General features: G+C 45.8%; 1 protein-coding gene across 1 annotated transcript in view; it reads left to right on the plus strand.

Moving 5' to 3' along the window:
- The first annotated feature begins 5,553 nt into the window (after positions 1 to 5,553).
- Positions 5,554 to 21,115, plus strand: part of ell (elongation factor RNA polymerase II) — a 91,784-nt gene continuing 76,222 nt past the window's right edge. The window contains exon 1 of the mRNA XM_055658396.1: positions 5,554 to 5,740. Within this exon, the coding sequence (XP_055514371.1) occupies positions 5,606 to 5,740 (135 nt within the window). The 5' untranslated portion in view covers positions 5,554 to 5,605. The remainder of the gene's footprint in view (positions 5,741 to 21,115) is intronic.

Below are 21,115 nucleotides of genomic sequence, written 5' to 3' on the forward strand. Positions count from 1 at the left end.
CAAAGCCTTTGCATTGTCTGCATTAGGCTTCCCTGCCTCCTGCAGCCTGGAAGGTGCCAGGGGGCAGCATTCCCTTGTGCATATATTGTTGCTTTGGAAGATCAATAGGTTTTGGGCATACCAAAGTGCTGGAGTAACTCAGCGGGCCAGGCAGCATCTCTGGAGAGAAGGAACAGATGACGTTTCGGGTCGAGGCCCTTCTTCAGACCCATAATATCACCCATTCCTTCTCCAGAGATGCTGCCTGTCCCGCTGAGTTAATCCAGCCTTTTGTGTCTATCTTCGGTTTAAACCAGCATCTGCAGTTCCTTCCTACACAAAGTGCATCTTTCACTGAGTTGATGATCTTCCAGCATCCGAGAGCAATGAAATTAACTGGAAAAGTGTGGTGACTGTAGACTAAGGTACACCAATTGCATTATATTTTAAAGTCATGCCTTTTTTTTGCATTTGAAGACAAATCTCCTTGGCACATTTATAACCTCCCGCCCACATAAATATGATATATCGTGTCTGCATTTGCCTCCTGCTTATGGCATTGCAATGACATAGGATGCTGTTGGCTAATCTAGGTAGTAATATTAATGTACATGTGGGAAATTATACAAAATACTTGGTTGTAAACAGAACTCTGTCCATTTTTAAAGTCCAGGAGTAAGTATTCGTGTACACTATAGGGAGGTTTCACGGCAGTCGGGTCACGACCCATGACCCGTACTGTTGCTAGACTACTCCAAGTGGAGTACACGCGATGAACTGCAGGTAGGCACTGACCATTGTTTCCAGCGTAGTGGGCCCGTTAAAACCCGCTGAAATTGTCAATTTTTGAGCTGTAAATAATTATGGAAATCGGAATAAGCGTGTGAGACATTTAGCCTACTTCACAATTCCAAAAGTGAGGAGAAATGACGGCAGATAGAAGCGAAAGCTGAAGGGACAACAACAGACAGAGTGCTTGGCGAACATTGGCCGTTTGCTCACTGCATTTCATCAACTAAGGTGCTTTTTCTTGATTCCTTTGGCATCTAAAAAGTTTCAGAAGTGATAAATCTGGCTGTAATTTTTTTTAATCGCCCATGGTTCTCGTGCGTTTTTACATACAAAATGAAAACGCAGCTGAAGAAAAATTTACAGCCAGATTGATCACTTCTGAGAATTTTTAGATACCAAAGGAATCAAGAAAAAACACAAATAATGCCTTACTTGATGAAATGCAGTGAGCAAACGTGATAATTCCCAATATTTTCAATTCCGATATCTGCATGGCCAATGTTTACCAAGCACTTTAGCTGCTGTTGTCCCTTCAGTTCTCGCTTCTCTATAGTTGCACGAAAGGTCACTGGGTCATAGGGCTCGACGCATGGAGCCGCTAAATCCAACTGGAAGACATCCGGAAGTGGCGGCGCTGCCCTGGCAGCAGCGGCTCGCCTGCAGTCCGTTTGTTTTTTACTTTTTTGTTTTGTCTAGTTAAGTTTTTGGTTTTTAGGTTGTGTTTATGTGGGGGGAGGGGGGTGGGGGGTTGAAACGGGCCTTGCTGTCTCTCCCTTCGGGGGAATGCGACTTTTTTGTCGTATCCCCCTTCTCTGCCTCCGTCTGCGCTGAGGCCTAATGGCGGAGCTGGCGACCTCGAGACTCCGGAGGCAGCCTGTCAGGACTCGCCCTGGGCTCGCTCCCGTGAGGGCGGTCCTGCTCGGGGCTGGAACGGTGCTCCCGTGAGGGGTTGTGACGCTCCCGTGAGGGCGGCCTGGCGCGGGGCTGAGACTCTCCCGTGAGGGGCTGTGGCGCTCCCGTCGGGGCGGCCCAGCCCGAGGGTGGAATGGCGCTCACCGTCGGAGCGGCCCAGCTCGAGGGTGGAACGGCACTCACGTGAGGGCGATCCGGCTAGAGGCTGGAACGGTGCTCCGGTGGCTGGGACGGCATTCTGGCGGCGGTGACCTGAGTCCGGGGTTCAGCCGCGGGCCAGCGGCTGCGTCCGCTGGACTGGAGGGCGGCAGCTTCGACCACCCCGGGCCGCGGTGTTTGAGCCGGCCCGTTTGCGGGGTTCGGTGAGCCGCGGGACTGTTTGTGCCATCGCCCGGTGGGGTGTCGCCTCAGCGCAGAGGGAGAAGAGGAGGGAAGAGACTGCAGCCCTAAGATTTTTGCCTCCACCACAGTGAGGAGGTGCTTGGAGGACTCACTGTGGTGGATGTTAATTTGTGTTTATTGTTGTTTGTTATTGTATTGTTGTATGTATGACTGCAGGCACGAAGATTTGTTCAGACCGTAAGGTCTGAATGACAATAAAGGTAATTCTAATTCTAATTCTAATCCGTCACTTCCGGTATATGTTATTAATGCTAGAAACGCTTACTTTCCTACCTGTTAAAAACCGCCAAAATGTTGAATCTTTGCGCTGAAAATAATTGTGGGAGTCGGGGTAAGTGTGAGAGACATGTACCCAACTTTAGAATTCCAAACATGAAGCAAAATGAAGGTATAGAGAAGCAAGAACTGAAGGGACTACAGCAGCTAAAGTGCTTGGTAAACATTGAAAATATTGGGAATTATCGCGTTTGCTCACTGCATTTCATCAAGTAAGGCATTATTTGTGTTTTTTCTTGATTCCTTTGGTATCTAAAAATTCTCAGAAGTGATAAATCTGGCTGTAAATTTTTCTTCAGATGCGTTTTCATTTTGTATGTAAAAACCCCACGAGAACCATGAGCGATTAAAAAAAATTACAGCCAGATTTATCACTTCTGAAACTTTTTAGATGCCAAAGGAATCAAGAAAAAAACACAAATAATGCCTTAGTTGATGAAATGCAGTGAGCAAACGGCCAATGTTCGCCAAGCACTCTGGCTGTTGTTGTCCCTTCAGCTCTCGCTTCTATCTACCGTCATTTCTCCTCACATTTGGAATTCTGAAGTAGGCTAAATGTCTCTCACGCTTATCCCGATTTCCATAATTATTTACAGCGCAAAAATTGACAATTTCAGCGGGTTTTAACGGGCCCGCTACGCTGGAAACAATGGTCAGTGCCTCCCTGCAGTTCATCGCGTGTACGCCACTTGGAGTAGCCTAGCAACAGTACAGGTCATGGGTCGTGACCCGACTGCCGTGAAACTTCCCTATACCTTCATTTCACTTCACTTTTGGAATTCTAAAGTTGGGTACATGTCTCTCACACTTACCCCGATTCCCACAATTTTTTTCAGCGCAAAAATTCAAAATTTTGGCAGTTTTTAACAGGTAGGAAAGTACGCGTTTTTAGCATTAATAACATGTACCGGAAGTGACGGATGTCCTCCAGATGGATTTAGTGGCTCCGTGCGTCGAGCCCTCTGACCCAGTGACCTTCCGTGCAACTCCCCTATAGATGGCAGTATATTAACACTTTCCGTTTAAAATTAATGTATTTGTCCCAGAGCAGTTCTGCTCCACTAAAAAGAGACCACATTACTATCAATAGTACTATTACATTAATATAGGTGAGGGCCAGGTCATCGGCTCTGACCTTCCTTCCATCGAGGGGATTTATCGAAGTCGCTGCCTCAAAAAGGCTGGCAGTATCATCAAAGACCCACACCATCCTGGCCACACACTCATCTCCCTGTTACCTTCAGGTAGAAGGTACAAGAGCCTGAAGACTGCAATGACCAGGTTCAGGAATAGCTACTTCCCCACAGCCATCAGGCTATTAAACCTTGCTCGGACAAAACTCTGAACATTAATAACCCATTGTTTAAGAAGGAACTGCAGATGCTGGAAAATCGAAGGTACACAAAAAAGCCGGAGATACTCAGCGGTTGCAGCAGCATCTATGGAGCGAAGGAAATAGGCAACATTTCGGGCCAAAACCCTTTTTCAGACACATTATTTGTCATTTTGCACTTTATCAGTTTATTTATTCATGTGTTTTGTAGTCAATGCCTACTATGTTCTGTGTGCTGAAGCAAAGCAAGAATTTCATTGTCCTATCAGGGACACGTGACAATAAACTTGATCTTGAACTTGATCAAGTACATGCTTGCTGCATCGAATAGTTACTATTGAACATTTTGAAAACTTTCTTGTCATGGATAAAACAGAAGTCTGCAGTAAATAATACATGGAGTAAGTCGATTTGTTCTTACGAAGTTATAACACGACCGTGCTCCGGCAAGGTTTATTCATGTTCGATTAACCTTTTCTCAAATTAATAGTTACAAAAATAAGTCTTGATATTTATTGTGTGGTTGAGAGCAGTCAAATATTCGTGGCCTCTATTACTGTTACTGTGTAAAGTACAGTATTTGATCATTTGTGGCAACAAATAATAATAATAATAATAATAATAAACTTTATTTCGGACTCAAGGTCCAGACAAGGGGCAACATTACATTAAAAATGCATTGCATATCAAATATCATAAAATATATATAAAATCTTGGTATATCACTTATAAAAACATCATAATTTATATAGTTTTTAAAACACAATACATAAGTAAAAAATCCAGATTAAAAGATGATCAATGTCCTACAACGAGACAACAAAGGCAACTCGATCCGAGATATCAAGCTGAGGTTTTCAATCCGAAAAGTATTAATTGCAGATAAATAGTGTTAATACTGACAGCCCTTCCCAGCTGGTTGGGAAGCAAGTTTAAAGTAGCACGTACTTGCACCCCCTTCGCCATCTTTAATATGGGCAAGCCTGGCCGATGAGAAGCCGCTGAACTGAATTGGCCGGCGCCATCATTGATGCAGGCATAAGACATCAGCGCTGTGTCTGCCTGAAGGCAAGGCCGGCCCGCCAACGCCATCTTTGTGACGGGCAAGGAGGTGACCTCCTGATTGGCCGGGTGCCATCTTTGTTGCTGGCGAGGCTGTGCGGGCGGCCTGGCTGCGCGCGGGGGGGGGGGGGGGGGAGGGAGGAGAGAGAGAGAGAAAGAGAGAGAGAGAGAGAGAGAGGTTTTGTGTACGCGCGTGTGTGTGTGTGTGTGGACCTCCAGGCCTCTATCCGGCCGTGTGTGTGGGGGAGGGGGGGAAGGAGAGGGGAGGGGGGCTGGGGGGGGCTGGGGGGCGTGTGTGGGGGGAGGGAGGAGGAGAGGGCGGGGCTGTGCGGGCGGCCTGGCTGCGCGCGCGCGCTGGGGAGGAGGGGGGGGGGGGCTAGTGGGTCGTGTGGGGGGGAAGGAGAGGGGGCGGGGCTGGTGACGTGTGTGGAGGAGGGGGGGAAGGGAAGGGGGGAGGGCGGGGCGTGTGTGTGGGGGGGGGGAGAGGGCGGGGGTGACGTGTGTGTGGGGGGGAGGGGAGAGGGGCGGGGCTGGTGACGTGTGTGGGGGAGGGGGAAGGGGAGAGGGCGGGGCTGGTGACGTGTGTGGGGGAGGGGAAGGGGAGAGGGCGGGGCTGGGCTGGTGTGTGTGGGGGGGGGCAGTGGGCGGGTGTGGGGGGGCAGGGGGAAGGGGGGAGGGGGGGGCGGGGCTGGTGACGTGTGTGTGGGGGGAGGGGAAGGGGAGAGGGCGGGGCTGGTGGACGTGTGTGGGGGGGAGGGGAAGGGGAGAGGGCGGGGCTGGTGGCGTGTGTGGGGGGAGGGAGCAGGAGAGGAAGGAGAGGGGGAGGGGAGGGAGGCAGCGCGAGGGAAGATGGCGGCGCTGAAGGAGGAGCAGAGCTATGGGCTCTCCTGTGGCAAACTCAGCTCGGGCAGCAACATTTCCGTGCTTCACGTCAAGCTCACCGACAGTGCGCTGCGTGCTCTCGAGGCTTACCAGAACTGCAAGGTGAGAGGTTGTGAGGGAGAAATGAGGAATGGAGGGGGGGAGGGAGAGAGAGAGAGAAAGTAGTCAAGGGTCCGAACGACTCCCCTACCCCCCACTCTCTGCGTCCAAGGCCACTCTGTCACCCGAGCCCTGGACCTCCAGGCCTCTATCCCGGGCCCTGTTGTCACGGCCTTGCCCCCCCCCCCATACACTGGACCTTCATGGAGTGGTCCTTCCCCTGTGGCTATCTCGCAGTCTGGGGCTGGCAGCTTTGGGGGTTGTCGATGTTGGGGGTTGTTGGAGGGGTTCTTGGAAGTTTATTGATCAACCCTTCCACCAGTCTGGACGATCAAACGCAAACCAGCCCCCCCCCCCCCTATAACCACCTGAAGGCTGCCCTGAATCAGACGCCAACACTGGGTGCCCATGAAGCAACCAGATCCCCTCAACACTAACTCTTCCTGAACAAGACACATGGCACTCCCCACCGCCCCCCCCCCCCGAAACCAAATCCCCAAACACTACTCACCCCCCCCCCCCCCCACCTTAACTATGCTCCTGTCTTCCCCCCCCCCCCAGAACCATGCCCCCTGGCTCTCTCCCTGAACCATGCCTCGGGCTGTCCCTGAATCAGACTCCCATAACCCTGGCTTTTCCCCTGGATCATGCCCCCGGCTCCACCTCTGAACCGTGCCCCTGGTCCTCCATCTGAACTATTCCCCCCCCCCCCCCACCACCACCCTCTGAACCATGCTGCTGACATCACCCAATCCATGCCCCCTGTCTCGCCCCCCCCCCCCCCCCGATCCATGCACTCTGCCCCCCCCTCCAGACCATGCCACTATCTCTCCCCATGATTAATGCCACCTGTTTCCCCCACCCCGATCAATGCCCTCCTGTCTCCCATCTCCCCCCCCCCGACCAATGCCCTCCTGTCTCCCATCTCCCCCCCGCACGGACCATGCTCCAGTCGTCCCCCCCTGAACCATGGCCCCCCCCCCCGGATCCCTCCTGAGCCATGCCCCTCTGGCTGTCCCTGAACCAGACATCCCACAATCTCTTCTCCCCTGAACATGGGCCCCCTCCCTGAACCAGACCCCCCCCTTCCCTCCCCCTGAACTAGACCCCATGACCCCCAAATCCCCCTGATCGAGACTCCAAACCCTTATCTCCCCCCTTGTCCCCCGTCTCCCCCCCCTTGATTCAAAGCCCTCCCCTCAACTACCACCTCCCCCCTGAGCTGGACCCCCTCAACAACACCTCCCCCTGAACCAATCTCTCCCCCCGCTCCTACGGGCTCGGCGTGATCAGGCCCCTAATCCTGTAACCACCCCCGCCCCATGCCCCCTTAGTACACTCAATCCCCACCACCCTAGCTCCCTCCTGAACTGGACCACCTAATCCTGCCCCCCCCCCATCCCCACCACCCGCGCTGACACTCATCGACCCAGCCTAGTGGCATGTTTTGTGGACGGGGGGGTTAAAATAATACGTTGGCAGTACCACCGCTCACAAAGTTAAGTTGTATACCATTGCTTTCAATGAAATTATGTTTGAAAAGATGGATGCAGGCAAGTTCAACTGAGAATTCAGACAATTATTTCATTGTGTCGGCCAGTAACTTGCTACTCAGTTTTTAAATATTGTGGTTAGGTTTTGCAGAACCAGGGGGACGCATCTGATCGGTAGCCTTTACATTTTTGAAGGCCTGTCGCCGGGTAGACGGAGAAGGTTTTGCCACTTACAAATGAGACCATAACTCAGCCTTCATTGTGAAGTAGTCATTAAGGATTACAAGATTGCCGCTGGAAATTCCCGTGACAAATGCAGGGAAGGTTTCTTTCCCAGGCAGTGGTGTGACTGAAAATTACTGCTGCAGGGAATGGCTGAGGTGTACAGCTGAGATTGTTTTAAGACAAAGCCAACAAAATAAGGAGTAGAATGATATTCTGCCAGGGTGACATAAAGCTTGGAAGAGGCTTATATGGATCGTAAATGATTGCCTAGAGCGACTGGGCCAAGTAGCCTTGTAATTCTTTGTCGAAATTGGAAGTTAAAAATAATTATTTAGCAATAAACCGCGGAAAAGGCCATGGGTCCATGATCCTCAAAAAGACCTATATATACTTCTAGATATAAATTTCCGTGCAAATAAAAAGGATATGATGCATTTAGAAACTTCCTCTGATGGATTTGAAATGCTCTTCACCGACACTCTTGCTGGAATCCTACAGAGATAAATCATGTTCATAACTGTGCCAAAACTTTGCGTCGTCGGAAATCTGCCATTCTCTTCTGAACGTTTTTTTCCCAGAAAAGGGGGGGGGGTCATAGTTTGGGATTGTTTCTGGAAGAGACTGGTTGGTTATAAGTTGGCTGAATCCTGGCTTGTTGGAGTGTGGAGTCCTCCTGCATTCCACTCGTTGGATTTAATTTCCGCCGCGCTGTTTAATCCGAGGGGTTTGGAACAAGATTTCTGCAAAAGCTCACGATTTTTATCTTGTATTAGAACTGCTCAATTACACTCGAATATATCTGTAAAGTGGAGAGGGGGTTAATATGTTGAAGGAGAATCGGGGAGGGGGTGGGTGCATCAAGAACATTCAATAATTCCCAAGTTTAGCAACGAGCATGACATAATTGTTTTTCTATTACCTTTGTGAAATGTTCTCAGCAGTCTACGAGTACTTGATAATAAACGGGTATTAATAAATGTGTTTTTGTGGATGCAGTGGCTCAGATTTGGACCTTCATGGATTAAAGGGTTCATGCTGCAACATTAATCCTCGCAGTGAATTGATTTTTCGCATCTGGTATAGAAAATCAGTACATTTGCATGGCTCTGAGTTCGTGGTCAAATAATAATACACTTGTATAGCATTTCCAACGTAATGAATTGACCCAAGGAATTTAAGAATGTTCTCAAATGGAATAAAATGCTTCCTGGCCAGATGAAAGAGAGAAGGGTAAAGTTTTGGGATAGTATTCTAGAGCACAAGAGGCCAGAATCTGAGGGAAATGTTCATGTTCGTAAGCCGTAGGAGCAGAACTAGGCCATTTGGCCCACCGACTACTCCGCCATTCAATCATGGCTAGTCAATCTTTCAACCCTATGCTCCAACCTTCTCCCCATAACCCTTGACACCCTTACTAATCTAGAATTGTTCAATCTCCGCCTTAAAAATACTCAATGACTTGGCCTCCATAGCCGTCTGTGGCAAAGTACATTGCGAAGATTCATTTATTAATCAGTGCGTTTTCCAGGAGGATTCCATTGCTGTAGAATATTCTATATCAGAGCACATTGGGTGAAGAGCTTTGCTGATGATGGGGCACTTTTCCGAGTTTTGTACCAAATCTAACCATCACCACAAGGCACCATCTCAGATTTTCTTATCTAATTGATATTTAGTAATGAGCAATGTTACCTGCTGACATTTATTAGCCAAGGAATTTCGTCAGTCAGAGAGAGGGTAGTGAATCTCTGGAATTCATTGCCGCTGACAGCTGTGGAGGCCAAGTCAATGGATATTTTTAAGACTGGGATTGACCAATTCTTGATTAGTAATGGTGCCACGGGTTATGTGAAAAAGGCAGAAAAATGGGATTGTGAGGGAAAGATAGATCAGCCGCAATTGAATGGCGGAGAGTATACTCAATGGGCTGTTTCTGCTCCTATGATTTATGAATATCCGAAATGGCCACAGAAATACTTGCCACTAACATTTCTATCCTGAATAAAAGTTTTTTTTTAAATGGCTGTCCAAATCAGGAAATTACCGGTCTGAAGAAGGGTCTCGACCCGAAATGTCACCCATTCCTTCTCTCCAGAGATGCTGCCTGTAACGCTGAGTGATCCCAGCATTTTGTGTCTACCTTCTGGAAATTACCTAGTGGAGTAGATTGACATGAGTCGAGTTGTGCATATAGTTAAACACCAATGTTGAACTCTCCTGAACCGATGATGACAGAATGTAATTGAAGTAGCTGGAGATAACTAGACAAAGGTAACTTTCCTGAGAAGCTCCTGTATAATATTACATGTCTCTGGCTTTCTGTAACTACCAAAATCAACCTTTGTGTAAGGCATGAGCTGTGGAGATTTTCCACATTCACCCCCGAAACTCCTTGTTCTGGAGCTCCTTGTTTTCACACTTCACCCAATACAGTTGTGGTAGGCAAAAGTGCTGGAGAAACTCAGCGTGTGCAGCAGCATCTATTAAGCGAAGGAAATAGGCAACGTTTCGGCCCGAAACGTTGCCTATTTCCTTCGCTTCATAGATGCTGCTGCACCCGCTGAGTTTCTCCAGCACTTTTGTCTACCTTCGATTTTCCAGCATCTGCAGTTACTTCTTAAACATAGTTGTGGTTTGTGGGCTCTTTCTTTTGTGTTCAAGATGAATTAATGGGTGCATACAGGGCTTTGAACCTTGGAGGCTGCTCCAACTTTCCTTTTGTGTCGAGAGCCTTCTTCAGACTAAGTCCAAACCGTGCACTGATTGGGTAGGTAGCGGGGGGTGGAGACACAGGCTGGGATAACTTTGGGCAGGGCTGGGGGTTGGAGCGACCAGCGATAACTCCAGCGCCCCTGCTCCTGTTTCTGCCACGATCCTTCCTCAGTCACAGTACAGCCTCACCCCAGCTCTGAAGAAGGGTCTCGACCAGAAACGTCACCCATTTCTTCTCTCCAGAGACGCTGCCTGTCCCGCTGAGTTACTCCAGCATTTTATGTCTATCTTTGATTTAAACCAGCATCTGCAGTTCTTTCCTACAACCAAGTTCTTGAACTACCACGGGCCTTCCCACTTATTTCTCCCCATTCCACCTACATTCCTTCCCTTAGTTTCACAGTTTGCATCCCTTCATTGGTTTTGGCTCATACCTTCTGCCTTTTCATTTCTGGCCATTGTCCAACCATCTGCCTATCATCCCCCTCGCCCCACCTCACCTGTTATCCATCTATTTCTTGCCATGATTTCTCCTACCCTCTCCTTTCTTTCAGCTTTCTCCCCCCACCCACCCCAAACAGTCAGAAAAAAGGGTCCCAATGTGAAATGTCACCTATCCATGATCTCCAGGGATGCTGCCTGACCCGCTGTGTCACTCCAGCACTTTGTGTCTTTTTTTGTAAACCAGCATCTGCAGTTCCTGATTTCTACTCTTTATTCTGAGACTGTATTCTGTTTCTACACCCCTGAACCAGGGGAAACCTTGCAGTTTCTACCCTGTCAAGTCAGAATTTTTTTTTTGATTCTCGAGACATCTGTGATGTTATTTCTCAATTTTCTAAATTATAAGAAAATGACGCACACTTTACTCATTCTCCATTTCCCCCATACCACAAATGCATATTCTTAGGAACCAGCCTGGTGCATCTTTATATTCTCTCACAGGCAAGTATACCCCTTTTTAGTTAAGGAATCCAAAAGTGCATACATTTTCAGTATCATTCTTTATTCTCCTTATTGTAAAACTAACATACCATTTTCTCTCCTCTTTGCTTGTTGAGTACATGTTAGCTGTCAGTAAGTTGTGGACCATTTCTCTCCTGCTGCTGCTGTCGGGCATCTGAATCATCCTATCGCCAACTAGAGAGCCGTTCTGAACTACGAGGCCCTCGGATTATCTTTAATCGGACTTTACTGGACTTTATCTTTCACTACACGGTATTCCCATTATCCTATATCTGTAGACTGTGGACGGCTTCATTATAATCATGTATAGTCTTACCACTGACTGGATAGCATGCAGCAAATAAGCTTTCCACTGTACCTCGGTACACGTGATTATAAATGAAACTAAAGGATACCCAAGTTCCTTTGAACGTTAAGGTTTCACCAACCAGTGCCAAGAGTGTTTATCCATCATATGCCCTGGATCTGTAATGGAACAACAAAATGCCTATTTGGTGTAGCTTTACTGACATATTAAAATCAACAGCATGAAAATGAATATGCAATAATTTCAGTTATGCTTAGTAAACTAAGCTTTGATAATACACCAGCTGTAGCGGTGAAGTCTGTAGTGGTTCGATATTGAGGTATGGTTGTGATTTGGGTTGTGCATGGTAGTTCAAGAACTTGGTTGACGGGAGTAAGTTGTTCTTGAACCCAGAGGTTTGGTTCACAGGCTACTGCAGCTTCTTCTCAATGGTAGTAGCAAGAAGAGAGTGTGATGTGAGTGGCGTTGTGGATCTCTTTGATGTGGGAGAACAGTACCTGTGATGGACTGGGCAATGTCTTTCTGCAACCACCTCCATCTTGAGAGTATGTCCAATATGCAATGTCTTGCCTTCTCACTTAGTTGCCTGTGTCCCCTTGGAGCCTCTTCGTATCCTCCATTGTACTGATAGTTCCATTCAGTTTTGTATCATGGATGTACATTGTTAATTGTTTAAACCCAAGCTGTGATACCCATGTTGAGTTTGTTGTCATATGAGCCTTGGGTCCCCTTCGTTCGTGGCTGACCATGGGTGTCTCCAGGGCGCTATTCCCTATATGGAGGAGGCCTGTGCGTGACTTTATTTAACATGGGGAGACTGGTGCACAGACGGCATATGAATACAGTATGATACAGGTGCAATGAAAATCCTACTTGCAGCAGCACCAGGAGCATATAGACTCAGACAACAGAGGGCTGGAGTAGCTCAGTGGGTCAGGCTGCATCTCAGGACAACATGGGTAGGCGACATTTCCGGCCAGGATCCTTTTCTGACTGGGCGCTGGGTGGAGTCTGAAGAAGGTCCCCGACCCAAAAACATCACCGGTCCATGTTCTCTTGAGATGCTGCCTGACCCACCGAGTTACTCCAGCACCCTGTCTTCTTTTGTCAACCAACATCTGCAATGCCCTGTTGATGCATGAAAACATAAATTAATAAACAGTAAAAAGGAAAAGAAAACTATCGCAAACGCAAGATAACTGTGCAAAGACAATTAGAAAACAAATCCATGGTAGTGCAAGATTTTGGATGATCAGAATGGCCTACCTACTCCTGCACCTATTTTCTATGTTTCTAAGAGGTGGTCATACGTGTTCCATGTATGTTTAGTCAAGTCAAATTAATTGTCACAGTGAAGTACAGGTACAATGAAAAACTTGCAGCAGCATCACAATCAGAAAGATTCAGAAAACGTAGAAACATAAATTATGTATAAATTAGACACATTCTACAAGAAGGTTAAAAGTAAAAGATTGTACAAAAAAAACCATTGGCGTCAAAATACAAAATTGGATAACAAGTCCATGGTAGGATTAAGGTAAGGCAGGTTAGTTCACGAACCTGACAGTTGTAGGGAAGGAGCTGTTCCTGCCCCTGGTGTTGTGGTACTTCGGTCTTCTGTACCTCTGCCCAACGATAGCAACAAGAAGAGGTCACGGCCGGATGGTGGGGAACCCAGATGATAGATGGATGCCTCCTTCTCAGCACAGCGCAGCGCCTCATGTAGATGCTGTCAATGGTGGAGTCGACAGATATATCGGGTTGAATCCACTACTCTCTGCAGCCTTTTCTATTGCTGTGTGTAGGAATTGGAGCACAGGACCATGATACACACTGTTAGGATACTGTTAGGAATTAGGATACTTTTTTTGGTGTATCTGTAGATGTTTTCAGTGAAATACCAAATCCCTTTAAACCTCTCAGAAAGTAGTGGTGCTGGCACCCTCCCTTCATGATTATATTATTTATATATATATATATAGTGCTGGGCCCAGGACATGCAACCTGTGGTGATAACACCCAGGAATTTGCAGCTGATATCTCTGCACCCCTGACCTTCCCCTTTCTGAAGTTTGTCACGCTAGCTGGAAGAAATAGCTGCCCAACTCCCATAAACAAGTCGCCTTCAGCACCAGAGGATCCAACACGTATTCAACCATAGCTATTCCACCATCAGAAATGCATTGCACAACACCCCTCGCCCGAACTTGGGAACATCTGATCCGCAGGGTGTTCCTGCCATTAGACAGAGATTGAACAGAGCCACACCAGCGGGGAGAACTACGACGTAATAGTTAGGGGATTCGGAGGAGTGATTAAGGGACTACTTTGAATCCGTGGACTGGCTGCATTCAAGGATTCATCAACACACCTGAATGAATAAACCACATTTGTCACAGACTACATAAAGAAATGCATGGGCAAGTGTGTACCTACAAAAACATTCCCCAACCTGATGCCCTGGGTGAACCAGGATATTCTGCTGAGGGCTAGACCTGTGGTGTTTAATACTGGCAGTGTAATACAAAAAGTCCAGATTCGACCTTCTGAAGGCCACTAAGAGCGCAAAGAACAATTTGGAACTGAGGTGGAGTCGCAGACAGAAGCTTGACAGGTTTGGCAGGATTTGCACGCCGTCACCTCCAACAAGGCGAAACCAGGTAGCATAAGTGGCTTCTGGATGTGCTCAATATCTTTTATGCAGGCTTTGAAAGGGAAAGCCCCCTTACACGACCCTGCATAGCCCTGACTGATAGTCCATGTGAAAGTTGCAAGATTCTTTCTCGAATTGTATGGTCGTTAGTTCAGGTTGATTGTTCTTTGCAAAAGTACAGTGAGGTTCAGGTACAATGTTTGTATCCGCATCACAAGAATATGGATAGATAAACACACAGAAACATAACATATGCATAATTAGACAAATTACAAAAAATCCAGTAAAAACAAAAAGGGCCTGTCCCACTTTTGCAACATGTTGCGGGGTGACGCCTGTATGGTCATGTGTAGTGGCCTAAAGAGTCGTACCTTTTTCTGGTCGCCGCTGGATTTTCAACATTTTGAAAATTTTCGGTGACCTGCTGTGACAATGGCGGGTGCCGGCAAGTCACCGAAAAAATTGCATGAGTGGGACACCTTTAAAGGTGTTTTAAACACAATTAGGAAGCAAAAGTCCATGCTCGTACAAAAGTTAATTTGTGGTGTTCGTTGTCAAGGTAAGATCAGGTTCAAGATTCCAATGGTAGTAGGAAACTAGCTGTTCCTGAACCAGGTGGTTTGTGACTCAAGCTTCTGTACCTCACACCTGACAAGTGGCACCGCAAAGTGGGCATGGCTCGGAGGGTGGAGATCGTTGATGATAGATGCAGCCTTGAGACAGGGCTCCATGTAGATATTTTCAGTGGTTGGGCAGGGCTGTGCTCGCGATGGTCCTGGTTGAGTCCATCACTCCCTGCAGCAACATGTTCCTGAGACTTGTAATTGCATTACCAGGGCGTGCTGCAACCAGTCAGTATATTTTCTACAGAACCTTGTTGGAGTGCTCGATGATATGTTCAATCTCTTTTAATTTGCATTTGTGCACTTTCTTTGTGTTCACATCTGTGCTGGCCTTACATTGTGCTTTCTAATCCCATATTCACTCTGTGATAACCTTACTTTATTGCATCCAATTTTCTCTCGAGTGTTTCAAGCTCCACAATGTTGTGAAAATAGTCTTTTGGATATATTTTACATCTTCAATGTAAAATATTGCAAGATGCTTCATGTATATGATTGGTCAAAATATAGCTCGTAATAATGTCAATTTAGTTTAGTTTAGAGATACAACGTGGAAGCAGGCCCTTCGGCCCACCGGGTCCGCTCCGACCAGCGATCCCCGCACATTAACACTATCCTACACCCACCTAGGGCCAATTTATTTATTTTTATACATTTACCAAGCCAATTAACCTACAAACCTTTACGTCTTTGGAGTATGGGAGGAAACCGAAGATCTCGGAGAAAACCCAGGTAGTCACGGGAAGATCGTACAAACTCCGTACAGACAGCACCCATTGTTAGGATTGAACCCGGGACTCCGGCGCTGCATTCTCTGTAAGGCAGCAACTCTACCGCTGCGCCACTGTGACCGCCCTGGTCGTAGAAATTAAATTAGAATCTTAAATGCGGTTAAGAGAAGTAAAGAAACGGAGTGTTTTGTGAGACCATTCCAGAGCTTTGAAGGCATTTGCCAATGATGGAGTGATGGAATGTGTGCACCTCAAAGACCAAAATTGGAAGAGTGCATAGACTGTAGGTTGTGGAGATGGTTGGAGCAATATTGTGTAGGAAAGAACTGCAGATGCTGGTTTAAATCGAAGGTAGACACGAAATGCTGGAGTATCTTAGGCAGCATCTCTGGAGAGAAGGAATGGGTGACATTTCGGGTCTTGACCCTTCTTCATACTGACCCGCTGAGTTACTCCAGGATTTTGTGTCTACCTTCGTTGGAGCAATATTGTTTGATTACGTACAAAACTAGGATATATTTGAAAATATGAATGGAAAATTGTAGATTGAAGACATTTTGGTCATGGCGCCAATGTAATGATGAGCTGCTTTTCTTAGTGAACATTTCATTCGTCGAGTCGTTGAAGCACACAGGACGTTTACCTTGTTTTGTTCCTTATTCTATAAATAACTATTTTTGCGATTAGAGATTTTGCATCTACCTAGATTCCTATTTCTTGTGTGCGCTTGAACGACATCAATTTGCATTAATATAGTGTCTTTAATGCAGAAAAACTTTCCAAGATGCCTGTGGGGAGTAATAGAGGAGGTGATAATATAGTTGTTATTAAGGAAGAGCCTGCCTCAGCCATTCCTGTCAGTCCCTGCACATGCACCCTCAATATTGATGAGCAGTCGAATCTTATTCTTTTTGCATTGACTACATTAGAGTAGCCTGCTATCAGATAAGTTCATTGTGTTTTTTCTGAATTCCTGAATGGTATTATGAGTTTTTGTTTCCGTAGCCAGTGGTATGGAGGTCAGTATGTTGATGCTCGTTTAATTGAGACCAACACAATCAGCAGAATCTGATCTGGCAATGTTCCACTTCAAAGACAACTTCATTATCTCTCCCAGTGCAGTACAGCATCTTAAACCATCTGCACTTAAATGGTGGACATGAAAAATCTCATGTAAAACAAAAATTGATGGTAATACTGTGTAAGTCAACCTGCAATGTGGAGATAAATAGCTAACATTTAAGGCCAAAGAACATCAACTGTGGAGACAAAGTTTGTAGTTGTCTGCACCAATGCAGCCTGACTCGCTGAGTATTCTCAGCATTATCTATTTTTATTTCACTGAAACCTTATTGCCTCATTGTGGAAGTGAACTTTTGTGAGCAGTTAGGCCTTTGCATTGACTACATTTAGAATAGTATACTATTAAGATAAGTTCATTGTTTTCTGAATTCATGAATAGTGTTTTGCAAATTATTTTGGATATAAATGCAAATCTATGTGTGGGCTTTGTAGGTTATTTCCATGCCAAACACTGCCATACTTGATAACTGGTGTGATTATTTAAACAGCCGATTCTTTTTAGTTTACAAACATAATGTGTACGTGTGTGGTGGTTTGGATATGTGCATATGTGAAGCAATGCGAAACAACACCCCCTCCACTTGTTAGATTAATGGTAACTAGTTCCATCTTCTGATTTCCCTAATAACTAATCTGCTGCATAAATTGAATCGGGGCAGATGCTAGATCTCTTGTCTCCTGATAGGATGCGTAAGGTTTTTGATTGGGGACGCGATGGTTGGAGGTAAGGCTTTGGCCTAAATTCAGTTTGAGGATTGTCTGTTGTCTAAGCACAGCTTGGAAGCTTTGACTGTCTAGTATTCTTGCTCATCCATCTGTGAACATTAACCTGTCAGCCCAGTAGCTCAAAAGCTTTGTTCGTTTGTCACCAAACCAGATAAGTGCCGGCCTCTAATTGGTCTGTGCGTCCTTTGGATAATAGTTGTGCTTCTACTCATTGTATGTCTATAAATTATGAGTTTATGGCTGTCAATACATTGTCCGAGTCTGTTGTGAATTGCCACCTCTTTAAAGATAAATCTAATTATTATATTTTGGTCTTCAACCAAGGACTTCAATGTATAATTTTAGCTGACATTGTGGGAGATGAGGCGTTACATTTGCTCTCTCAAACCTCTGGACTTCTCACTCCTCCGAGATGCTTGTTAAAACCTACTCGGAACACTTTCCTCACTTGCTCTTAATGTCATCTTGGTCATCACTTTTGTTTGATACCCCTCCTTTAGTTTTAGAGAAACAGTGTTTAAAACGGGCCCCTTGTGCCAACAATCGCCGTGTACACTAGTTCTATAATGCACTCTTGGGACAATGTACAGAAGTCGATTATCCTACAAGCTCGTACATCTTTGGAATGTGGGAGGAAACCAGAGCACCCGGAGAAAACCCGAGTAGTCGGAGGGAGAACGTACAAACTCTGTACAGGCAGCACCCGTAGTCAGGATAGAACCTGGGTCTCCAGCACTGTAAAGCAGCGTCTCTGCTGCTGAGCCACTGTGTCGCCCCGTGACGCCTCCTCTTGTAGACCTTGATACATTTTATTGTAAAAGTGCTATTTAAATAAGTTTTGTGCTGCATTATTAGCTTGGATGAGCTGTTATACTGAGGACCTGTTCAGGTGAGTAATTGAAAATCCCAAAGTGCCATTCCAAGAAAATCACCAGGTTTCCCCATCACCCTGGTTAGCATTCTCCCGCGCTCATTGTTTGTGCAAAGAAAGGAACCACATCAGCTGTTTCTGTCAGGCTATTGTAGGCAAATTGGCTGTTCTTTTTGCCCACATTAGTCACTTCATTACTAACTATGTCATTAATTATACTTGACACATTTCAGGATGTTTCAATGAGAGCAAGATAAAATGGAAGGTACAGTTAGTTGCTTACATTGGAGATTGTTGCTGTCACATTTTTAATTGTAATCCTAATTCTCCATCTTTTTATTCTCTTCTTCACCACCACAAATTCCCTGTGTGAATCGGTGCCAGGACTTATTGAATGGTGTGGAATGACATGTCCTTTCCACTCTGAGCAGTATCTTGACATGTACAGTAATTGGTACACTCGAGTATGAAGCTGTGACACAGCACCTTCCGTCTACCACAAACCTGAGGTGGTAGTCACTGCATTGGTGCTATCTCACACTTTATGGACAGTGCAAGCTGTAGTGCTTCAATAGTTGTATAATTTGTAATCGGTGGGGCTTTGATTTCCTCCTTTTGAATGTTTTTGTGAGCAAAAGCTGCGAGTTTGAACCAGTGTGTTCAGGATGCTTCCCAATTCTTCTGTTAAATAAAAACAGGCTGGCTTTCTGAATGTAAACCTATATACCCAGAATCTCTCGTATCTGAATTCCAAATTCAGAGTTTCTTCCCAGCAGTAATCAGGCAACCGAGCTACCCTACCAACAGTTAGAGATCAGTCCTGAGGTACTATTTATCTCATTGTAGACCCTTGGACTATCTTTGATCACATTTTACTGGACTTTATCTTGCACTAAGCGTTATTCATGTTATTCCTTTTATCCTGTATCTGTACGCTGTGGATGGCTCAATTGTAATCATGTGTTGTCTTTCTGCTGACTAGTTAGCATGCAACAAAAGCTTTCCAATGTACCTCGATACACAACACTAAACTCAAACTCAAAATACCCTATTACTGAACTTTGGTCTTGAAGGCACAGAGCCCCAACAAACAAGGAATTTGATTTGTCGTACAGTCATACCAAAAAAAGCAACAAGACACACAACTGCATAAAAATTAACGTAAACATCCACCACAGCGCACTGTGATGGAAGGCAATTATCTTCTTCCCTCCTTTTCTCCCACGGCCGGGGCAGTCTAACCATCCGCAGTCGGGGCGATCGAAACTCCCATGATCGGGGTGATTGAAGCTCCTGTGGTTAGAGCTCCCGAAGTTGACCCCCAGCAAAGGGACCGCCAGCTCCACGATGTTAGGCCGCAGTGCGGATGGAGATACGATATGGAAAAAGTTGCATCTCCGTCGAGGAAAGAGATTTTAAAAAAAGTTTCCCCCACATAATACTAACTAAAGATACACTAAAATATACATTTAACAACAGACTAAAAACAACAAAAGAAGAATAGGACGAGACTGACTGTTGGCGAGGCTGCCATCGTTCCGCACAACCCGGTGTGTCTATCTCCAATCTATCTCCAATCTTGATCAAGTTGGACCAAAAAAAATGTCAGTGCCGAAGGAGTGAGTGATGTCAGCACAAAACGACTTGCAATTCTCAATCCACACTTGGAATTCTGAGTAGCTTCAACCAGAGTTTGCAAGCAGACAACTTTGGATTTATCTTAGAAGGGTGTCTCACATCAGTGTCGCAGGTATGTCTCATACAATTATTGAACTCAATAACCTGATCCTGTGCCAGCTCATTGGAAGATCTATCCCAACTGTAGGTTGAGCACCAGTTTTCCAGCCCAACCCCTATAATCCCAGACAGAATTACGAGAGCTCGGTTGAAATTCCTTGAGTGGCCATAGATGGTCGTGGCCCTCCATTGTGAAACTATGCTCTCAATCTTCACTCCTAGCTGTTTTGCAAAGAGAATACAATAAACCCTCACTTTAACAACCCCCTTCTACCAGACCTCCTTTGGATTCCGTGGTTGAATATGATTTCACCACTTTTCAGGCAACAGATTCTGATCATAATTGTCTAAAGAAAATTCTCCTCATCTACTTGAACTGGGTCTTTATGAATGGCTGAGCTGTTTTGTCAATATTGAGCAAAGACGAAGAAAAGTGGAGCTTGAATTTCCATATTAACTTGCGGTGATACCCAGGGAATGTTTCTGTTGATGTATATCTTGGCTCCCACTTTTTACAAATATGGTTTCCTATTAAACATTGAAATTCCAGATCAAACAATCTATCCAACTTGCCATAGACATCACGGCTCCATTCTCAGCTTGTGGGCTTGAGAAAAATAACAGCTTATATTTTAACTGTAACCGGTTTGGAAAATTGCATATCTGGAGTTTTACAGTATGAAACATGGCGGCTTACTGCATTCGTTTCTGTCAGCCTGCTATTGTGTGTTGGCATCAAGATAAAATCTCTTGGCTTTATCTATATCCTGAGCTTGACTTTTACAGATCTCCCATAGTGCTCTATCTCTATCCTGGCTGGTTTCCTGCTATCCTACAGCTCATTTACCAACCTGAAATTGATACCTGGCTGGCTCCAAAAAATAGCTCCTGGATTATCTCAACTTGGTTCTTCTCCAATGTTCAGGAGCACTCTCATAACCTACATACATTGTAGTGTCATAGAAACATAGAAAACATACAAACTAGGTGCAGGAGTAGGCCATTCGGCCCTTCGAGCCTGCACCGCCATTCAATATGATCATGGCTGATCATCCAACTCGGTATCCTGTACCTGCCTTCTCTCCATACCCCCTGATCCCTTTAGCCACAAGGGCCACATCTAACTCCCTCTTAAATATAGCCAATGAACTGGCCTCAACTACCTTCTGTGGCAGAGTTCCAGAGATTCACCACTCTCTGTGTGAATTTTTTTTTGTCATCACGGTCCTAAAGGATTTCCCCTTTATCCTT

The sequence above is a fragment of the Leucoraja erinacea genome, chromosome 29, assembly GCF_028641065.1.
Source record: "Leucoraja erinacea ecotype New England chromosome 29, Leri_hhj_1, whole genome shotgun sequence".
Taxonomy (NCBI): domain Eukaryota; kingdom Metazoa; phylum Chordata; class Chondrichthyes; order Rajiformes; family Rajidae; genus Leucoraja; species Leucoraja erinaceus.